Source organism: Ammospiza caudacuta, chromosome 4, assembly GCF_027887145.1.
Source record: "Ammospiza caudacuta isolate bAmmCau1 chromosome 4, bAmmCau1.pri, whole genome shotgun sequence".
Classification (NCBI taxonomy): domain Eukaryota; kingdom Metazoa; phylum Chordata; class Aves; order Passeriformes; family Passerellidae; genus Ammospiza; species Ammospiza caudacuta.
In genome coordinates, this window is record NC_080596.1 from 10,358,728 (window position 1) to 10,380,158 (window position 21,431).

Consider the following 21,431-nt stretch of genomic DNA (forward strand, 5'->3'; position numbering starts at 1 on the left):
TTTATAGAAGGGTAGAAAAAGTTGTCAGTCTTGCTCAGAGACTGAATGCAGCAGGGGATCACAGACATTAAACCTGAAATTTGTGCTGGATTAAATCATATGATAGAGAAAGTTTTAGAGTTCTCAGAGATAGATATCCAGAATCTGGTGTGTCAATCTCTGTGTACTGCTGCTATCCAATGAGCATTATTTTGTCTTATTGTACATCACCTCAGGCACTTAAATCTTGCTGTTCCCATAGCAAGCAAAAAGGATTATCAATCACTTAATAAATGGATTTAGCTGCTTTTATGGAAAGATTCACCTTTAGTTAAATGAAGAAAATAAAAGTGCAGGGAGTATCAGCTTGGAAGAATGGACTGAAAGACTCATTGCTACCCTTTTACTGCTTTGGCACTTATAATTTGAGATTATGGGGAAGATACACACAAGAAAGTTTTCAGGTCTGTCTTACAATTTAGAATATTTTACTTGGAGAAGATCTATGCTTTGCCATAGTTGAAACAGTTTTAGAAATGGCTGAATTGTACTTAATAGGCTTAATGGAATCATGTAAGCACAATGATGAAGTTTTGTATTTCAGACAGTGAAATTAATCAAGGGAAAGAGGAAAAAAAAGATTTCTGAAGTCTTAGCACTGAGAACTCAGCTTGAGTCACAGGAGAGCTCAGATTTTGAGTGTTAGGTACATTCCCCATGAAGAATCAGACTCTGTGAAGGTGTCTCAAAGAGTACTCAAATGCTGCTCTCCAAAATATAGGTATCCTGATCCTGAAGTAACAAGGAATGAAGGATGAATATACTGGAGTTGACCACCTGAATTTCTGGGAGCCTGGAAACTCCTGGTAGGCCAAATGAAATCCCTGTAGGATTAGGATCCATATTAATTTTTATATTGTGGGATAATTATATGACTTTATTGTAGCCTTGTAACTTGGGATCCAGTAAAAGTATGTAATTATGTACCCAGGTGGATTGGCTTAGTCCATTTCAGAAGTTCAAATTGTCAGCCATTCTCATTTGATACTATGAATATATAGAAATTTTTTTTGTTTTGTTTAAAACAGATGAATGCAAACAGCAATCACAGAAAATTAAGAGATACTCCTTGAATCTAAAGACTTCCAAATTAAGGATTTACAACAATTCATATTAGACTTACTCAGTCACACTTTTGTTAAGACAGTGCTTTAAATACCAGAAACTGAGCTGTGTTAGGGCTCCAGAAATTTGTAAGAATATGCAATGGTTTTGCCACTGCATTTTTTTTAATATAGGGAAGGTTACAGTATTTTAAGAGCTTTCTTATTCTCATTAATGACAACACTAATTAATTTTGATTGAAGCAGGGATAGGCTGCAGTTTACTGGATTGATCCTGCATTTGTTCCAAAGTGTGTTTTACTTGAGCTGTGGTGACAATAAATATGTACAACTACTTCCAAGATTGGGTCCATTCAAACTGAAGTGCTTCTCCATTCAGGGAATATTTTTATGTGTTGCCATTGATAACCAAGGCAGTACACAGCAGAGTCCCAGGCTCTGACCTCTGGCACCTCTGTGCTTCACCATCTTCCCTTTGGCTGGGTGATCTTCCAGCAGGGGTTCAGCTTTTCAATGCAAACACAGATTGAAGAATTATTCCTTCTGACTTCTTATCTTTGGAAGCTTCACTGAGTAATTACCTCCTTCAAGCACTCAAGTATGCTTTTGCTGTCATTTTAAGATAGCTTTTAAAAATGAAGATAGATGAAGTGGACCTACCACCTGCACTAGGAACACAGCCATGATAATCCTTGTTCCCATAGATCAGTTACTGATAATTCCTATTACAATATTGTTTGTTGAGAAATAGTAAAAAATCTTCTTTTAAATTATTGTAATAATAAAATCTATTTTTGTAAAGATGTTTCTTCTTATTTTTTTAAACATGATGTTTTCCAGAAGCAAAGAGCTTTATATGCTATCCAAGATCTGCCTGCAAAAGAGTTGCCTAAGATAAAATGCTGCATTTCTAGGGTGCATCCTTGCTTATTGATAAATACATTAAAACTTTTCAAGCACTATCAAAAATACTAAGAAAGTTTAAAAATACACTTCAAGGTTCCAAATGTCAGCATAGCTCTGTTCTTTTCCAGCTGCTCCTGAGATTGTAACCACTATGAGCTGTAGTAGATAAAAGTTTGTAAATCACAGAGCCTTGTGTTAGACCTTCATTTTTAGACACAGGTATCACCAGCATCCCCTAGTCCAGCCAGAAGGAGCACTCATGGAACCAGAGTAACCTATAATTTCACATTACTGAGGGTATCAGAAGTTGGGCATCTATGAAACAAACCATCCTATTTAAGTGGAAGTAAAATACTACCACGCCAATTTCTAAAACATTTAAGAAAATCAGGTAGCTATTTTTACAGTAAATCACAGAGCAATTTGGTTTGGGGAAAAATCACAGGACTATTTTCCAGTTATTTTTACTAAACAGGAGGCATGCTTCTCAAATTTCAGATGGGCATTCCTTCTTCCTGCCCTACACTACATTCCTCAACCTGACACACGACTTCAGTCAAACAAGCCTGTAGAACAGACTCCTTTCCTGAAAATACAGTTGTTAATTCCATCCTAACTATAACATCAAAGCAGAAAGCAACTGTTCCCTTCAATCTTCTCTGTTTTTCAGCAGTGCCTATCTAACATATTCAAGCCAAACACTCGATTTAAAAGACCTGGTCTGTGCTGTAAATCCTTTCTGATATAATACTTCAAAGAATCACAATCCTAACTGACATTTTTATACCAACAGAAGATGATTTTGTATTTCATTTAGGAAGCTGGGAAAGTTACAGTGGAAGAATGTCTTTTGCTGCTGCAAACCGTACCTGTATTGCAGATTTTGCTAATGCAGTGCTATTGATGAGTGCAGCCAGACTTTGGCCTTATTAGAGGGAAAAGAGAAGCACAAAAAGCACAGCATCACTTGTTTCATTCTGAATGGAGGGACCCTACAGTCAATCCAGGCCAGAATTATACATGCAAAGACATCAGGGAACACTTGGATCAGATCTCAGGAGTATTCTAAATGGCATTAGCTACCACAATTTGAAAACGAGGATCATTCCTTTGCCTGTGTTCACCCCATTGGTGGTGCCTAAAGTAAGGGCACAGCAGAAATGTTAGCTCCTGCACTCTCACCAGGACAGCTTTATGTCTGTTCAGAGACAAGACAGGCACCTAGCACCTTGAACACTCCTCTGGGAGCAGGTTTTACTACTGGAATGAACACTTCACATAGGAGCACTTGGCCATGTAAAGAATCTATCTTCACACTACTTCTTAGTGTAGGCATCAGTCTTCTGATTAACACTTAGGAAGAAAATATGCCTTCTGTTTGCTAATGGAAACTGCATCAGTGTCTTTTCCTACTATGCTACCACTAAAAACCTTCTGTGCTGGAAAGAGGAAGGATGGGCTGATCAAAAAGCAGTAAAAGTTCTGGATTCCTCCTCCTCATGCTGTTATTTTTACACAGCCCTGGAAGCTGCAGGCACTACAAAGATAAAACCTTGCTTTTTTTCCCTCCACAGGAAATAATAGCTGAAAAAATATGCAAATTTTCCAGGCAGCTGAGGCAATCCTGAGTAAATTAAACTATTCCTTTGGCTGTTTAAGGAACTATAGCCTAAATCTGAATTGTGGAGAAAGGAAATGAAGTATGGGAAATAGCTGAAATGTACCAAGCTTTACACACACTTAAAATACAGGATGGCAAAGAGAAACAGCTGCTTTCACCTACCTATGCCAGTCTGTGTCAGCACAGACCATGGACAGATGTCAGGTGCCCACCCCAGCCGCTCCGTCACTCACTCCCCTCCTCAGCTGGGTGGGGGGGGGAACAGAAACTACGATGGAAGGGACATAGGTCAAGATAAGGGAAGAGAGAGATCATTCACTAATTACCATAATGGAAGATTAATGTGACTTACTACCCATCAAATCAGAGTATGATAAGGAGAAAATAACACTGGCCATGCAAACCTAATACAGTCAAAAATGTTTTCATGTTTAGAGATGCTCCCTTCATCACAGAAGGAATGGAGGGAAATTGCCATGTGCTAGACACAGAGAGCAAGACTCAATGTCATTTTCCAGCGCCCACCTTGAGCCAATTCTAAGTTGAACACAACCTGGAGCTGCTGGGATGAAGAGAGGGAGCACAAACCACGAAGAACAGATCAGGGTAACAGTGGAGAGCTGGAGTACCTGATACTTCTCAAATACAGGACAGTTCTCTACATTTTAAGAAAACTTGAAGACAGTTTTGAATTTCTTCTGTTTTTTTAGTTGAAGTTTCTCACTGTATAAAACCAAAACAGGTCAATTTAGCAAACTGCCAAACCAAAAATCTCAATCTAAATATACTGTTGTCAAACAGTTAGATTTTGAAATTATTTTTTCCTCTAACAAGCTTTATAATTTGAGGCAATAAGTTCTGCACAATATTAAACATCTGAAGCATTTTAAGTATTGGAATATGGGGTGAAAGAAGAGTGGCAATGACTTCCCAGATTAATAATAATTTTATTATTAGCATTTAAGAATGATGGTTTCAGCAAGTTCAATTTATTAAGTATCTACACAAATGTGGGAGTTTTAATATTAAAAAATACCCAACATCTTCAGTTTCAAGTTTCAGTGCTTTGAGCTACAAAACCAGGAGCATGTAATAACGAATTCCTCTAACATATCCAATTCACAGATTTGGAAAGGCAGAAGGAATACCAGAATTATAAAGGTTTGACCTTCTGTATTACATAAGGTTTGGGCTTCCCTGATTTAACCTCTTTCAGTCCAGTACCTGCGGGATTTCCTTTAAGAACAACACCAAGGGGCTGTCTCACGGAACACAACAACATCAGCGAGCAGCCAGACTACTTCTTGAGCTTCTTTTGAGCAGCCTTCTTTTTAACCATTTGTAGCCGCTTCATGGCGTTGAGCTGGGACTCCTGCGAGGTGGGGCCCTTGAGGGGCGCGGGCTGGTTGCCGGTGTCGGCCGCGGCCTTGCCGGCGCTGCTGCCCGCGGAGCCGGATCCGCCGCTGCCGTTGCCGCCGCCGGCCGCGCCGCCGGTGCCGGGGGCGGCGCCGCTGGGGCTGGGCAGCCCCGCCTTGCTCACGTTGTCGCTGCTCACCGAGCGGCTCAGCGTCGTCTTGCCCAGGGTCAGCGGCGGGGGAGGCTTCAGCTGCACGGGGTTCGCGCTGTTGTTGGCAGAAGCTATTTTGGCCCCCAGCCCCGTCTTGGAAGTCGCCAGCCCTGACAAACCCACGGGTTTCTGGTTATTTGAAGAAGCTGCAGGCTTCCCGCCGGCACTCTGTGCTGTCGATCCCAGCTTGGCAGTGGATGGGTTGGCAGAGGAGGTTTTGGCTGCAAATGCAGCCCATCCTGTAAGGCCACTCGTTGCTGAAGAGGAAACGCTTGTACTGGCAGAGTTCCCCGAAACTGCTGCTGAGGTCTAAAATAAATAAGCATTCTTATTATAGCAGCATCTATTTGTGTAACACATCACAGCAGGAATACACTGAGCCTCTGATTCGGTTCTCCTCCCAGGAACACCCAGTGGACAATATTTCATCACTGGCCACCACAGCTGAAAAGTACTAACAAGAACAGGAAAGGATGCCAGGTGCAGCCAACTTTCAATCTTCCAGGCACACAGAACACAGTATCCCTTCTCCCCTCTCATCTGTACACTTAGCAGACTACCACACAGCACTGGGATCCCTCCATAAACAATAAAAGCCCAAATTTGTGAACTATATAAAAGGTGGTGACTTGGCTTCTTTTTAATTTGCTTACTGTTGTTACCAGGTGTCACTTTTCAACAAGCTGACAGAAGCTCAGACAAAAATCAGACACTGAGCAATTAAGTATTGCATTTACTACAGTCTTACCGTCCAAGTAGCAGTATCTGAACTGTTTCCTTTCTCCGAATTAAAAAAGAAATACTATCCTATAGTCTTTTCCCATTCAGGTACTGCAAAAGACAAACTCTGCAAACATGGGTTCCCTTTGCCTGTGAAGCACTGTGCTATCTGCTCTGACTTCCCACACCTTAAATCCTACAATCCTCAGGCTTCAGGTGAGGATGATATGTTGTTAAATGTTAAATCAGAGTTAGACCAAATGGCAGAGTCAAAACAAAAACTAAACCTCTCTATTCAAGTAACACTTCTTTTATGGTATACCCAGACAACTTCTAAACAGTAAAGTTGATGGAAGAAATCAGGTCCCAGGTCTTATAACCTGTTTAGGCACATAAATAACTCTGCTGATATGAAAAAAGTCATTCACAAGCATGAGTACTAGAGCAATACCCATCCTAGTATTCATGACAGCTTGCATCCAGGCAGAGCTTTGAGCACATTAATAATTGCTTTGATTTTCAGATAAAACTGTGTTTTCCTAAGAAAGGGTCATGCTTTATGAGACTACTCTGTTATTTATTACACTGCTTTTGGTTTACCACCTTTGACCATTTTGACTTTTTGACAATATTTTAACTAGGAAAACCAGAAACATGAAGCAACAAAGAATCAAAGAACAGAATCACAGAATGGTTTGGGCAGGAAAGTCCATATTTAAGAAGCTCCCAAATTAAATCTCACAGAGTCAGCAACACTTTCACTACAATGGAATCACAGAACCATCTAGGCTAGAAAAGACCTTCAAGATCATCAAATTCAAGTGTAAACCCAGCACTGTCAGTGCCACTATTGCCATGAGAAAAAGCCTTCCAAGTGTCAAAATACACATAAGTTACTTGGCTACAGAGAGCAAATGACACATTTTATATGATCCACAAATGACAGAATGGTTCAGGTTGTGGAAAGGATTTTGAAATCATCTAGTTCCAATCTCCCTGCCATAGGCAGGGATGCCTTCCCCCAGACCAGGTTGTTCAGAGCCCCACACAGCCTGATCTGGAACACCTCCAGGGATGGGGCATCCACACATGAAGTGAGGTTTTTTCCCCCCATTCTTTCAATGTTCATGCAAACCTACTATGCTCTGGTACTGATGACAATTTTCAATTATGGATTTTATGTGAAAGATTGGTCTAATTGGGAAAAAACCCTATTAATCTGTGCAGTGCAACAAACTCTTCCTCTGGTAAATTTAAACTACATTACCTTGACTTCTGTTCTCTTGAATGCTAGAAAAGCTGGTGGGGTCTCAGGTTTTAACTTGATTTCTGGTTTCTTGACCAATGGATCCTTCAAAGCTGGTGCAACTGAAACCACTGCAGGAGCTGGTTTTTGAGGTGGTTTTTGTGTCTTCTGAGCCTGTGTAAGTGGTAGGATAAAAATACCCTGAATAAGTTATGGGCCACATAACATGGACTGTTTTGACTGTTAACAAAAAGCATGAGCATTTGAAGACTGCAATCTAGCCTTTACAATCTCAGGTTTAATGGTCCCTGAGAACTGAGGCAACAGGGGATGTGGAGATGTGCTGGATATGGTACTGAGGCCAGGGCCCAGCCAAAAAGCATCCTGAACAGAGCTTGCTATTTCAGTGTGGAAAGAGTGGCAGTGTTGACACTTGGAGAGCAGGAAAGCACTGGGCCTTTACAGGAACAAGGCACAGACACGTGAGCAGTACTGGGATGCAGGCTGCAAGAGCCTGCTAAGAAGTGGCAGGCAAAATGGCAGAATTCATGCCAAAACAAAAAAAGGAAAGGTCATACTGAAGGCAACTGCTCAATGGCTAAACTGGCTACCCTGTGCAGGAACTGACCTCAAGCAAACACATCTCTGAGTTCAAAGGCCTGGAGATCATTACAATAATCATATATTTCAGTCAGTGTTGGTACATCCTAGGCCAGGATCTTACTTTGCCCTCTTTCCTTGTTTCTAAGTGGAGCCATTTCAACAGATAACACTTGCTCAATTATCAAAGAACAGTTTCAAAACACATTTTCTGCTGTATTTTTCTGTATTCTGGGTGTGATTTTAAAACATCAGAACTAAAGTCACTAGTGTTCCATGCACCCAAAGCTCTTATGTTTCTTTCTCATAAGGAGATGAGGGGGAATCTGGTAGGATACTGTTCAGTCATGCAGATAAATCAAAATAAAGGCTTTTTTAAAAATTTTTTTTAAACCGGAATGTGCTACCCTCAGCTTATTTTTGACCCTGAGAACATTCAATATGTCAGACTGGAATTGGCAGTCTTGTCCTACAGGAAAAGAACCATTCATATCCAAAGCTCAAAAGAAAACAAACTGTAGAGCTATTACTACAAGCTGAGTATCACCTGAAATAAAAAAATAAGAGGTTTTAACTTCTGCTTCCCAAGCAGGAAACAATCCTATTTCACTTTTCGTCAGCCACCTGATTTTTAAAAAGCTTTGTTTAAGAAGTGCATTACAGAATACTCTTTGAGATGCTACATTAAAAACCACAGCTGCAGCAAGGGAAGCACTGCTGACAAAAATGGTTCTCTAACATGCTTCATAAGACTTGTCTAACCCAGGAAATATTCTCACACAGTAGAAATAGCCTGCTGTATTCAAACAGTGCTCACACGAGACAAAAAAGTGACTCCTACCATTCTCTTCATCTGCCTGGTACAGCGGGCACAGTACCAGACAAGCCGAGGATCATTCACTTCCTTGTCTGTCACCTGAGGTTTATGGCAGTCCTGGTGGTACAGATTATGGCACTCCTGACACTCCACTAGCTGATTCACAAAAGTAACTGTCATTTGCCTGCAGAGCAAATAGTTAAGAACAGATTATGGGAGAAAGCACTTAAAGGATTATCCAATTGTTGAAAATTTTGCAAGGCTTAAGATAAAAAATAAAAATATTTTTCCTTTCACATATATTTTCTACCTGTGGCAAATCAAATGTATTCCTTTTCCTCCTGTATCAGTTCTTCCTAACTAACATTTCAGAAATTTGGTATTTTTTAAAGGTAATTTTTTTCAAGAGATTTGAAGACTTCCATTCTATTAAACATGTGTATATGACAGTCTTGATTTCTCTGTTTGATTTTTAGAGCAGAGATGTAAGTCTTGCCCGCTTTGGTTCACCTGGGCATTTTGTGGATACATCACAGAACACCAATTACTTCCTCATTATAATAGCATGTGAGGGACAGTCTCCATTTGGGTAATTTTGCTGTCAGCTGCAGAGCAATACAGTTCAAGAACAAATAATTTCTCAATGACAAGCATGTAGGAGTGCTTTCTGCTGCAGAATTTAAAAGCCTCATCACCCAAGCTCTACGCTACTTTGAAGATGTTTTATTAGCCATCCCTTTGGTCTCTACCCCATAAAGAGACACGTGGAATTTGAGATAATACCAGAATCATGGAGAGATGGAATAGAAAGGATTAATTGTGCAGTCCTGCCTTGAAGCAAACATGCAAGCTGGTGATGAGGGCTTCATTTTGTGTGGGCCTTGCTGAAAGTAATCACGCTGTACAAATGACACATTAGTGATATATACATGGCTGGGAGTCTGCCTGTGAATTACCCAAATATCATTTTCTTAACGATTCCTCCTTTCAGATGACAAATCAAGCTATTTAATTGCTAAGCTGCTTTTGCTCATATCCCCGAGGAGCAGGTACCCAGGTAACCATGGAAACTCTATTTGTAGATACATGGGGAAAGGTAATCCCTTATTTCTTTATATAACAGAAAAACAAAGTCTGAAGGTATTGTCCATATAAGTACTGGAACATTTTCTAAGAAAGATTTCTCTTTTAAACAGGCTACTTAAAAACAGAAAGGGAAACCTTTCTGAAATCCTAGCGTCCATTATTTTACATTCAGGATATTGAAAAGATGTTTTGTTTGGTTTCTATTCCTAAATAAACTGAATCAGAACAAATAGTCTCAAGGAGGGAGATTCACCCTACTTTAAAAATACAAAACCCAACCCCCAACTAATTAAAAACCCATGAACTCTTCATGCTCAGAAACAAGTTACTTTTAAATTATTAGATTACTAAGTAATAAACCTAATGATTTTTTCCTTCAAAAACCAACCAAACAAACAAGTATTCATAGAAAATTAGGTGGTTGTTTCCAAACCAGTCTTTTAAAAGTATTTTTTTAGGAGGAAAACTTCGCTATCATCTACAAATTTCATGTAGCATTTCCTGTAGTATTTCTTTGTACAACTGAGGAGCCAGTGAGGAGCCTTCATAACTGGTGAGTTGTCCTGTTTTTCCCAGCCTACAAGTACTGGAGAGAATGAAGTTATTTTAATTTTCCTCCCCTCCTTATGCCTAACTCAGTAAAAAAGAACAACTAACTTGATATAAAAGAACAAGAAGAAAAACACCACAGGCATCAATACTAATTACTCCTAATCACTATGAAAATACATTTGACACTTGGAAAATCTTGAAGAAATATTTCATGCCTCTGCTTTAGTTTTTACATCTCTAAAAAGGAATAGTTAACATTCAAAAGCACTTTTTTGGATCTGTGAACCCACAGTTGGGTTCTTGTTAGCTTGCCTTCTTAAGCAATATAAATATACACTCTTTTGCTATGAACTCCACCTACTCTGCAATTTGACATGTTTTCATTCACAACTGTTTGAATGATTGAGTTATTAAAAGATGTCATTTTAAAAATGTACAGGGATGTTATTATTTTGGCTCAAGATAAAAATTTTAAAAACATACCAGGATGTTATTATTTTGGCTCACGCCCAAAAGGGTGCAATAAATAGAGGAATACTGTCTGACCAATGTGCTGGACTCAGAACTTGAAAGCACAAGTCCTCTGAAAAACATCCAGTCCAGTGTGAGCTGGAGACAGACAACCACATGACATCTGTTTCAGCAGGTTCCATGTAAAATGAAAACAATCCAGTCTTGGGGTGATTGTTGCCACTCTCTCTCTAATGACTTGTTCCTTCCCCAGCAGTGCTTCTCCCTCTGTCTGGCATCAGAAATATTTTAGTTAGCCAGGGTAGATACATCTTTTACAGGAACACTCACGTTGGTGACCATGAAGGGGTAGAAGCAAAGCTTCAGCAGCCAGGTTAAATAAACATGGACTGTGGAACAGCTAATGGAGCCATGTCTCTGGCCTGCGCCTTTCAAAGTCTTGGCTACACTGGGCACAGGAGTTGCATTTCCTTTCTTCTGTTTCTTTACTTTGCAGGCATTTCTCATTATGCCTGCAAGTGCTTTTCTTTGCCAGGGAAGACACAGAATTAATCATTCACAGCAGTCAAGACTGTATAAATGAAGCTTCATTATCCCCTTCTGCCAAACAAGGTAATACCTTACTATTTTTAGTAGCATTTTAACATACCACTGAAGGGGGCTTTGCCTCTTTTAGGAGACAGCCAAAATGGAATTTGCAGGAAAAAAGGTAAAGTTCAGATATTTAAAAAAGGTAAAGTTCAGATACTTCTTCCTTTTTCAATGTTTCTAACAAGAAACTAAATATTTGAGCTAACACATGGGAGTAACATGAAATCCCATTGGACCCCAACTGGTCACCAGTATAATCATCTGTAACTACAGACATTTATCCTCTGTGCACTGACAGCACCTCCCTATCTTCACAACAGGAATAACCATGGAAATGATGAAAGAATAATATTATTGCACATGCTTCCCAACCAACTCAAGCTGAGCTAAAACACATACTGCTGCCAAAAGGCCTGTGCCTCTTCTCTGTCCTTGCTCTACACACACATGCCAGCATAAGCATTTACTCTTACTGAGCTGACTGAATCCCAAACCTACAGAAAAACCCACGTGGAGAGCTGATCCAGGGGCTGATTCAGTTGATCACAAACTGTACTGGCAATATACCCCCCATAAACAGTCCAGGGAGGGAGGTAAAATTGGGAGAGCCAAACTGTTCCTTTTGGCAGCATTGGGGCCTAACAAGGATATAAATGATCTGTGAAACAAAATCCTGGTATGAGTGATTTGATCCTGGGATAGTTATTCAAAAGTATTTTGCATATCTGTTAACAATAAATGAACTGCTAGTACCATGTTAATAAGTCCAGAATTAGAGCCCTTACTGGAACCTAAAAACAACCTGTCTTCACTGCTGATATATTTGCTGATAAAACATGGCTATGTGTAAACTAATGTCAAATGATTAGGAAAAGAAGAGCAACACATACAGATCTCATATTAATACCACCTAAAAGTACTTTCAGATGAGAACTGATTTTTAAAAAAACACTTATCCCTAGCCATTAATATTTTGTTTTGCGATAATTGAAAAATGTATTTGTCATGATAGGTTTTGCATCTTACCTAGTTTTATTTTCACTTGTCCTTTCCTGCAGAAGAAAAGCTGGTTCACTCTCTAAAAGTTCCATTTTCAAGAAACCATTTTTATTCATGACGGAGCCTTAAATGCATTATCAATTTTGGATATTAAGCAATTAAGTTGTTTCCAGAATAAAAACTTTGAGAAGCATTAACTTGATTAAAAAAAAAAGGTAACTACACCTAGCTAGAAAGAAGCAATATTGACTTACCTGCAAACAACACAGGCTAATCCCATTTCCATGGCAAAATCATCAGCACTGGTTTCCTCAAAGCTGGATAAATCAGGCATAGATAAATCCTTGCTTGTCTGAACTGTAATAGGAGAAGAACGAGCCTCCTGCTTCTCCACCCTGGGCTTCTTTGGTGCATCAGCTCCTTCAGCAGGATCCCCTTTCGTCTGTTAAACACACACACACAGAATGTGAAAATGCAACAAGCTAGCAGATTATTAAAATGAGTTAAAATGGAACAGTTCTATTGGCAGTATAAGAAGGTGTACTTTATGCAGCATACACACAATGTATTTTCTTTAATTACACATTTTCTTCAAAATATTTATGAACTAGAAGCTCAAGCTCCCTTTTTGTACTTCACCTCAAAATCCTTGAAAAAGCTTTGGGAATGTCACATTTCAACTTGCTACATTTTAGTAATCTTTTATGACATAATCTCCTATGATTTAAAACACAGAATGGTTTGGAAGGCATCCTTTAAGTCCAATCTCCCCACAATGAGCAGGAAAAATAATCACAGAATAATTACAAGAAGACATTTATTAGATTGCCTAAATGGCAACATGACTGGCACATGTAACTCACAGGCTAGATGAGCTGAAGAGGAGTTGAAAAGGGGAGCTTTTGTCTAAAACACCTTTGAGTTCATTAATCAAGTTATTTCACTAGAGAACAAAAATAACTTACTTTATCTGCAGATCTCTTTTCTGTTTCTTTTTTCACCTTTTCTGATGCAGTGGGCTTGCCATTGTTGTTGCCAGAAGGCAAACTGGATGAAGCTTTAGGTTCTTGCTTGATGGGTTTGGTGACAGATACTTTTGGTTGCTCTACTTCCTGGAAACAGAAACAAAACTTGAAGCCAAATTCTGCTGTTCAGTTCCTACCTAATTTGCAATTAGTGAGATAACAGGACAGGCAAACAATATGCCATACAACACGGATCTACATATACACTTTCTATATAAAAAAAACCATTTCTTAAAATATTTTCGTATTACATCAACAATTGCAGAGAATTAATAAAATCTTCCCTTACCACTCACCTTTCTGAGGAAAAGGTGCTCCTTTTCCAAAGACAGATCCTCTTTGGAACATCAATTAAAAAGGAGACATTTCTGCTTTTAAAATTCAAAGAGGTAATGAACATGGATTTTCAGATAGTTCTAGGGACAAAATTCAATATAAGCTAAAAACACAAGCTAACAGCTGATATAATCAGACATCAATAATTCATTCCTTCATGGAGAGAAATATTGATCTCCTCTTAATCTCAGTCCATATTTGTCTATCAGATTAATAAATTTAGATATCAACAGAAATCAATTGTTCTCATTAAAGACACATTAGTGTCAGCAAATGGATAATAATCAGGAGAGCCTGTAAATGAGTGACAGTCACACTGATGGGCATGAACAAGGTACCCCTCCCAGCTGGTAAGATGGGAGCAATTCTCTGCTGTATACTGGGACAGGTCCTCAGCCCTGAGCTTCAGCCCCCCAAAGTTCCTTGACTTGACTGTGGTAATCCTGTGCTCCCTACTCTCTTCTTGGATTTCATGGTCAACCACAAATTCACCCTGCAGTCTGAAAATGCAAGGAAAAGAATGCTTGTACTTTTTTTCATGACCTTTGCAGTCCTGCTGATATTGGATATATACTGAAAAGAGAACGAAAGACTTCTTCCTCTGGCCTGAGCTTCAGTTTCACCTGAGGGCAGGTGACTTCCAGCCAAGTTGTTATTAGAATTGGCTTCCCAAACCTCTCTGCACTATTATTCTGCTCCCTGCTTCCTCCTCAAACCACATGTTTCTTTTTTGAGCTCTGAGATGAAGGGCACCTGAGACTTTTGAGACCTGTGTTAGGTTTCAGGGAGTTAACAGAAAGGAGTTAGACCACACAGTAAAGCGTGATGTATGCTGAGCAGTGCATACTAGTGCCTTTCAGATATTTGGAGACACGTAGAAATGAAATATTGCAAATGTATCAGCATACAGCCCATCACTAGAACACAGGAGGCTGACATGCAGGCATCCTAGGGGAGAACAAGACCTCATTATCCATATGGCAATACACAGCAGCACGAGGATGTCCCCGCTTGGCTATTTCCATACGCTCATCTCACAGTCAAATATTCTCTCTAGCAGGTGTTCAGTGATTTTCAGTAGATGAAAAGTAATGTTTGTCCATTGGACATCAATGGTTTCAGCCTGCAAATAATTTCTGCTTTGAACCATTTGGGGTTTTCTCCTATGACTTCATCAACAGAATTTCAAGGAAAGAGATACAGCTTTATTGGTAAATAGTGTATTTTGTTTCTTATTTCTCTGTGGCAAATGTAATCTATATCTTAAAGAACTTTCAGCTCTGAAATGTAACTGCAGAAATATGTAAATTTGAGTGCACCTGACACAGCATGTCTGATATAATGCTGAATATCTCTTTTAAGTCTTGGTGGATCAACAAGGTAAAGAGATTTTTTCCCATTAACTTCCATTAATTGAAAGGATTATGTTGTATGGAAAAGGGGAATGATGAATATGAACACTCCATGATTACTTTTTCCTCAACTTCTGATTCTCTTTTAACTTCCCAGCTGTAGGAGAGGGACCAAGCCCAGCAGGAGCTTTATTAAGGCTCACAGAAAGGAGCCATGCTGCCCAACGCCAGTACCTTCTGAGAGGGACGATAGCTGGAGTCGGTTCCTCTGGCCAATGACTCGTCAAGGAGTGCTTTCAGCTTCTCAGCAGAGTCCTTACTCTTGGAGTGCAAAAAGCCCAGGGCCTTCAGAAAAATGGGATCCAGCTCCAAGTTCACTGTAGCAGCCATAGTTGCGTCTTCAATGTGAGTTAAAAGGAAAACGAAAAACAATGACAACTTTATTCACATGGAGCATAATTCAAACAGCATATGGCAAATAGAAGATTTCTTTTCTTTTTAAAATGTAATTATATTAAACCATAGCAAGGATTATATGTGAATTAATTATCACTAAAGATGGCTGTGAACTTCAGTGCTTCAGAACTTAGAATATGACTGGACATCTGAAATGTCAAATTCATTCTCTGGCATATATGATATTCAGAAATGAAACTCATCATACTTACATAAATGAAAAAAATTATCATATAATGATATTTATAATATCATATTATTGATATTTCATATATAAAAATATTGAAAAGTATTAAAAATAAATATTACCTTCAAAAAAGCAATCACTACCCTTCTCCCTAACACTTTTTGCACATACAGTGATTTCTAACTCGCTGATCACTTAAGAGCAACTAAGAAAAATCTTACTTGTAGAAAAATTAACTTTTGAAACTTCTGAAAAGAACAGCTCATTGTAGCATGTAAGATATAAACAGCTAGTGTATTATTTTATATATATATATATGTATATATATAAATATAAAAAATAGCTGAAAAATACATTCCTAAATTTAGCTGAAACAGTGAAAAGATTTGTAATTCAGATTGTGACCTATTCACATACTCATGTGACAGTCTAAGTGTAATGTCATAAAATGACTATCCAGAGCTGTGAGATGCCACAGTGTCCATGGAAATAGAATAAACTGAGGAAAATGTTAAAATTACTTTAAAAAACTCTTTGCCTCATAGCAATATATTCCTGCACTCTGGAGCACTGTATTAATTTCTTTAAAAAACTCTAAGGAATTTACATCAGAAATTGTTCCTACAAAGATCGATAGCTAACTTAAATCAGTAAATAACAATAATTTAAGAAATAACATGGGAAGTTTCCTGATCTTTTCTAAAAATGTATGAGAAGTGTTATTGTCCCTTTAGGTCTCATTTAAAACACATCAAGATGTTTGTGGGTTTGGGTTTTTACCTACAATAATCTAGAAGACATTCTTGAAAAACCTTTCATGAGTTCTTTCATCAAAAGCACTGTCTGGACAGCTTTTTCATCTGAAGCTTCTAAGGTTCTGTCTGATTAATTCCTTTTGATATTCATGGCAGTGAACTGTTACCTCTCTGGCCAGAACACCAGCACTGGCAGGCTGCTCCCTCCACACCTGCCTACAAGTCCCCAGGAACCTTTATCTCATGCTGAGCTTTCACGAGACACCAGAGAATCGCTTGACTGAGATCATCAAGGAGTTCAACATACAGAACTTCATAGGCATTTTATCAATGGACCCAGCAGAGAGTTAAGAAAGCTCTTCAAGAGCTTCCTCTCTCCTCCTTAATCTTTGCTACTTGACAAATCATTTTCTGGTGGCCACAGAACTTCTGCCAGGCAGTGCTACCCACCAGCTACTCGGCTGTGCCACTGATCAAGCACAGACTGCAGCGCAAGCCCTGTCCCGGCAATTCGGTCTCTGTCTGATGATGACAAAAAGTGAATTCACAGAGCACAGGGAGCACATACCCTCTTTTCTTTGTTCATCTACCTCTGATAAACGTTCAGGCTGCTCTTGAGATCTGTGGGTAGATTATGTCCCACACTTCTTTGTTCTGTGAACATGCCTTCCAAGTGTCAGCACCACACACTTAAATCGGGACTCTGCTAAACCCTCTGTTGAATGAAAACCTCAGAATCGAAACACTAATTTCAGAAATTTTGTAGAACTCCCTGTTAAAAAAATCCTTCAAGTTCTTCTCTGAGCAAAAGAGGAATTCTAGTAGGAATATATACTTGTGTACATGAGAAACGGGCAGCCATTCACAGCCATTCTCTAATATTTTGAGAATAAATGTAAACATAATTCAATTTTCATCTCTCTGAAGGTAACACTTCCCAGATTTGTTTCTAGCTCTAGCTTTTTAAAGACATATATTGAAAGGAACTGTTAAACCCCAAATTTCAAAAGGGTTCTCCACACTTATTCCTTTATTTGCTATGTAATTACAGCAGTTCTTTCTCTGTTCTTGAGGACAATTATAATGTCCCAGGCTACTACACTTACGACCAAGATATCACAAGAAATTGCTCATGAGAAGAGAGGAAAGTGGGCTTAGTAAACAGTTAAAGTATGCTCAGTTTAGGAATGTATTTCCAAATTTAAAAAACCTATTACTGAGTTAGAGAAGGGAAGTATATTCAATGGAAAAATTAACACATCACTAACTGTCTTAAAAACAGCATCATCTGAAAAAAGCAAATTGCTAATTATGCTCTCCTTATGGGACCATAATAACACTGTTGTCAAACAGGTTACTAACAATGTCTGTCCTGGTACAAAAGGCAAATGATTGCTTTTGGTAGTGGCCCTTTCCAGATGTTCACAGCTCAAACTGTTTTCTAGTATCAAACAGTGGACTGACACTTATAAACCTAAGATCCAATTTCAGTCATTAATGTTTTCATGCACAAACTTCTCCTCTGCCAGTCACATCAGCATACAGCAATGTGACAACCTTGAGACAAGGACAGCAGAGTGTTTCACTGATGATGCCACAGGCTATTCTGTAAGACAGACCTCCTTGACTTTCTTCTTGAAGTGGAACCTTCGTATAGGAAATAAAAATTAAAATGCTATTTAGAAAAGAGTGAGTATGACACTGTCTTTTCTGCATTAGATTGATAATGAGCTGTGAGATCAGAGGGCTGTGTTAAAACCCTTGAACCCTGAGCAGAACAGGTTTTGCACCAAGCAAGCACATCCTTCAGCCTAACTCTAAAAGCACATTTCTCACCATAGGTTTCTGTTACCTCCCAAGGTGGGCTATTCTAAGTGATTTAAATCTATGGGGAAACATAGATGTCATTCAGTGAGTTGTTATTCTTAAAACACCCAAGAAGTTTAGCATTCTTTCATTTTTCAAATATACTATTGTCTTCTGCCAAAAACAATCAATCTTAACTGTGCACTCTACAGAATACATGGTCTTCCAATTTAAAACTTACTAGATTTATAGGGTGTAGGAGCCCTCTTCTTTTTTTTCATTCATTTGCCATCTACTGTTTTGCATACCTGCCCATGTGTTATCTTATTCACCATAACTTGCAGCCAAATGGATCTACTTCCATTATATTTTCAGATATGGTCATATTTTCAACCATTTGTTTCTGAGCTCCTATTCCTATTATTTTTTGAGGCAGGTGTACTATTAAAGATGTTTTTCCAAGAAAGTACACCTCTTCTATTTACATTGCAATGCTATTACGGACTTCTGCTATTATGTCATCCTTTTATAGACTCATCAATATTTTTATTTTTCACTGTCACTTATGATTAAAAGGCCTTTCACTCACATATCCTTTTCAGCTACCTTCAAAACCTATAGCAGTTACTTTAAAACACAGTCACATGAATCAGCAGCTTATAATTCCTTCCAACACGCTCACTGCACTGCTTTTCATTTACTACCATATAATAAATTCACTTTTTCCTGTCACTTTGGATCCTTTTGTTCCTCAGAATTTACCTCCTTCCTGACTACATCTATTAACAAGTGACAGTGGCATATTTTGCTTATTTACCAATGATGCCTCTTACAGGTCACTTTCAGACCTGATGAGTCTTAACAAAGTAGATCAAGGAAAATCTTAAAAGAAGAAAAAAAATGAACTTCTATTTTCAGTTTTTGCTACTTAAGTATCTTAATCAGCACTTGATTTATGACAGGATAATTTCTCAGTAACTTTCCACAAGGGACATTTCAAAACTCACGCACTTCAGTAGTCTGGATAACTGTATTAATGAGAACAATTGTATTAATCAGTTCTAATTTCCTTGTCATCATCTTCAAAGACTCTTTTAAGACACGTATAAGATCTCCTGCTATGGAGTTACTAGTACTGGCATCCTTAATTTTACATTCTATTCTACAACATATAGTTGTAGAACATAGTGTTCTTTTAAATTAGTATTCCAATCAATATCACTGTAACCAGCTTATCCAATATTTTAAAAATTACACTAATGCCCTATATTTGCTGTTTTCTCCACAAAAACAGCAAATTATTTCAGGATTACAGAATCATGCCTTGTGGAAGGAACCCACAAGGTCACCCTCTGCAACCTCCTGTTCAATGCAAAGTCAACACCGAATTCAGACCAGCTTGCTCAGGACTTTTCTACCTGGATCCTGCAAATCTCCAAAGACAGGAATGCACAAATCTTTCTGGGCAACCTGTCCCATTGCCTCACTGTCCTCATTTCCTTGCTTTGAGCTGAAGGTTTTAAGTTGTGCTGTCTCTCCTTCTCCCAATGTGCATGGGAGTACAAAGACTGGTTCTATCTTTCCAACAATATCTTCAGGAAAATTAAAGCTCCCACTATATCCCCCTAAGCCATCAGCAGATGGTATCCAACACTCCCTCCACCTCCAGATCTAGCTATTTAGTCACAGAGGACATGCAAATTGATCAGGCATTATTTATGCTTGGTAGATCTGGCTATGCCCAGTTTTTACCTTCTTATGCCACAAATGGCTTCCTCCACAATACCTCCTCAGCAGGAAGGAATGAGGCTGATCAGTCTGTTGTTCTCTTGCTTGTCCTTCTTGCCCTTTATGAAGATAAGATTTGCCTTTCTCCAGTCTTTGGGATCTCCCTCAGTTTCATGGCCTTTAATAGACGATAGAAAGCAGCTTTGTGAAGACACTGTCAGTTGATGGCACCCTTGAATGCAGTCTACCCCAGCCCATGGACTTATCAGGGAAACAATCCCGCTTCAATCCTCTTCCACAACTTGTAGTTCCTCCTCTCCTTAAGCTCTGCCTTGTGGTAAAAGGCCTTGGGACAACTTACAGGTCAAGTTTGTGGCAAAGAAGACATCAACTAGTTGACCCTTCTCTCTTTCTGCTGTCACTAACACACCTGTTCCACGCAGCAGTGGCGACGTATTTTCCTTGTGAATCCTTTTCCTGATAAATGGCATGATCCTTGTGAGTGCCTTTCAACTCAGGATATTTTGTGATCACTGTACCTGCACCACTGAGATTTGTTAAGCCCTGCTACCACTGAGCTTCAACATCCTGCAGAAAATGGACCTGAAGGTGTTTAAACACATCACTACTCATTGGCTTAAGCCACTGGTTAATTCAGTACACCCCCACTACTGTTTTCACCTTTGCAATACTCAACGTCCACACTGAAACTTATCAAGTGTACAAATTCCTAGATATCATCCTCCTGGTAATTTTTCAGAGAGAGAAGCAAACTTTAGTTAAATTTCTGAAACAGCTACGCCAAAGCCACGACGTGACCCTCCGCAACCTACTCGCTGCAAATTTCTCCCCGGGATTTCCTTTTACCAGCGAAGGGAAGGCCTCTCAAAAAAAAAAAAATGTACCACCCTGCTACAACCATTATCGCCCCACAGAGACGTGTGCCCAGGAGGGGCCGTCCCTTGGCACCGCCGTGTCCCACAGGGACAGCGCGGCCGCCGCTCCCTCCGGGCCCCCGGACCCCCAGAGCTCACCCGGCCCGAGGGCAAGAGCGGCCAGGTGTGCCTGAGGGCTCCCTCTTCCTCCCTCCTGCCAAACACACAATTTCTCCCACCCGAACTCACCCTTACTGTCCTCTCCCAGCCCCTTTTTTCTTGTCCCTAACGCCTCCTCCCGCTCCCAAATCCCCTTTGCCTCCTCCCAAGCCCCTCTTCCCCTCCCAACCCCAAAATTCCCTCTTCCTGTGGCCAAACCCCCTCTTCCCTCTCTCAGCTCCCCTCTTCCTTCATCCTCCCAGTCGCTCTCTGCCTCCTCCCAATCGCCCTCTTCCTTCCCCCAAATTTCCTCTTCCCGATCCTCTCTCTTCCTCCTCTCAAGTCCCCTCTTCCCGCCCGCTGGTGTCTCACCGGAGACGAGAACGAGGAGGAGGAGGAGGAGGAAGGCGCCCCGGCAGGTCCGCCGCCACCGCAGTCCCCGCGCAGCGCGGGCGGCGGGCGGCAGTTCCGGG

General features: G+C 39.7%; 1 protein-coding gene across 2 annotated transcripts; it reads right to left on the reverse strand.

The window, feature by feature from the left end:
* Nucleotides 1-4,563: 4,563 nt before the first annotated feature.
* On the reverse strand, nt 4,564-21,431 carry INTS12 (integrator complex subunit 12). Of its 2 annotated transcripts, none has more exons than XM_058803901.1 (8): nt 21,331-21,431; nt 19,949-20,102; nt 15,227-15,390; nt 13,245-13,391; nt 12,534-12,721; nt 8,605-8,764; nt 7,185-7,337; nt 4,564-5,506 (listed from the first exon to the last, which is right to left on the reverse strand). In XM_058803901.1, the coding sequence occupies exons 3-8, from the start codon at nt 15,380-15,382 to the stop codon at nt 4,928-4,930; spliced, it is 1,383 nt and encodes a 460-aa protein (XP_058659884.1). In that variant the 5' UTR covers nt 15,383-15,390; nt 19,949-20,102; nt 21,331-21,431; the 3' UTR covers nt 4,564-4,927. The 2 variants fall into 2 exon arrangements, with proteins under 2 accessions (XP_058659884.1, XP_058659885.1); XM_058803902.1 differs by lacking the exon at nt 21,331-21,431 and adding an exon at nt 20,355-20,525.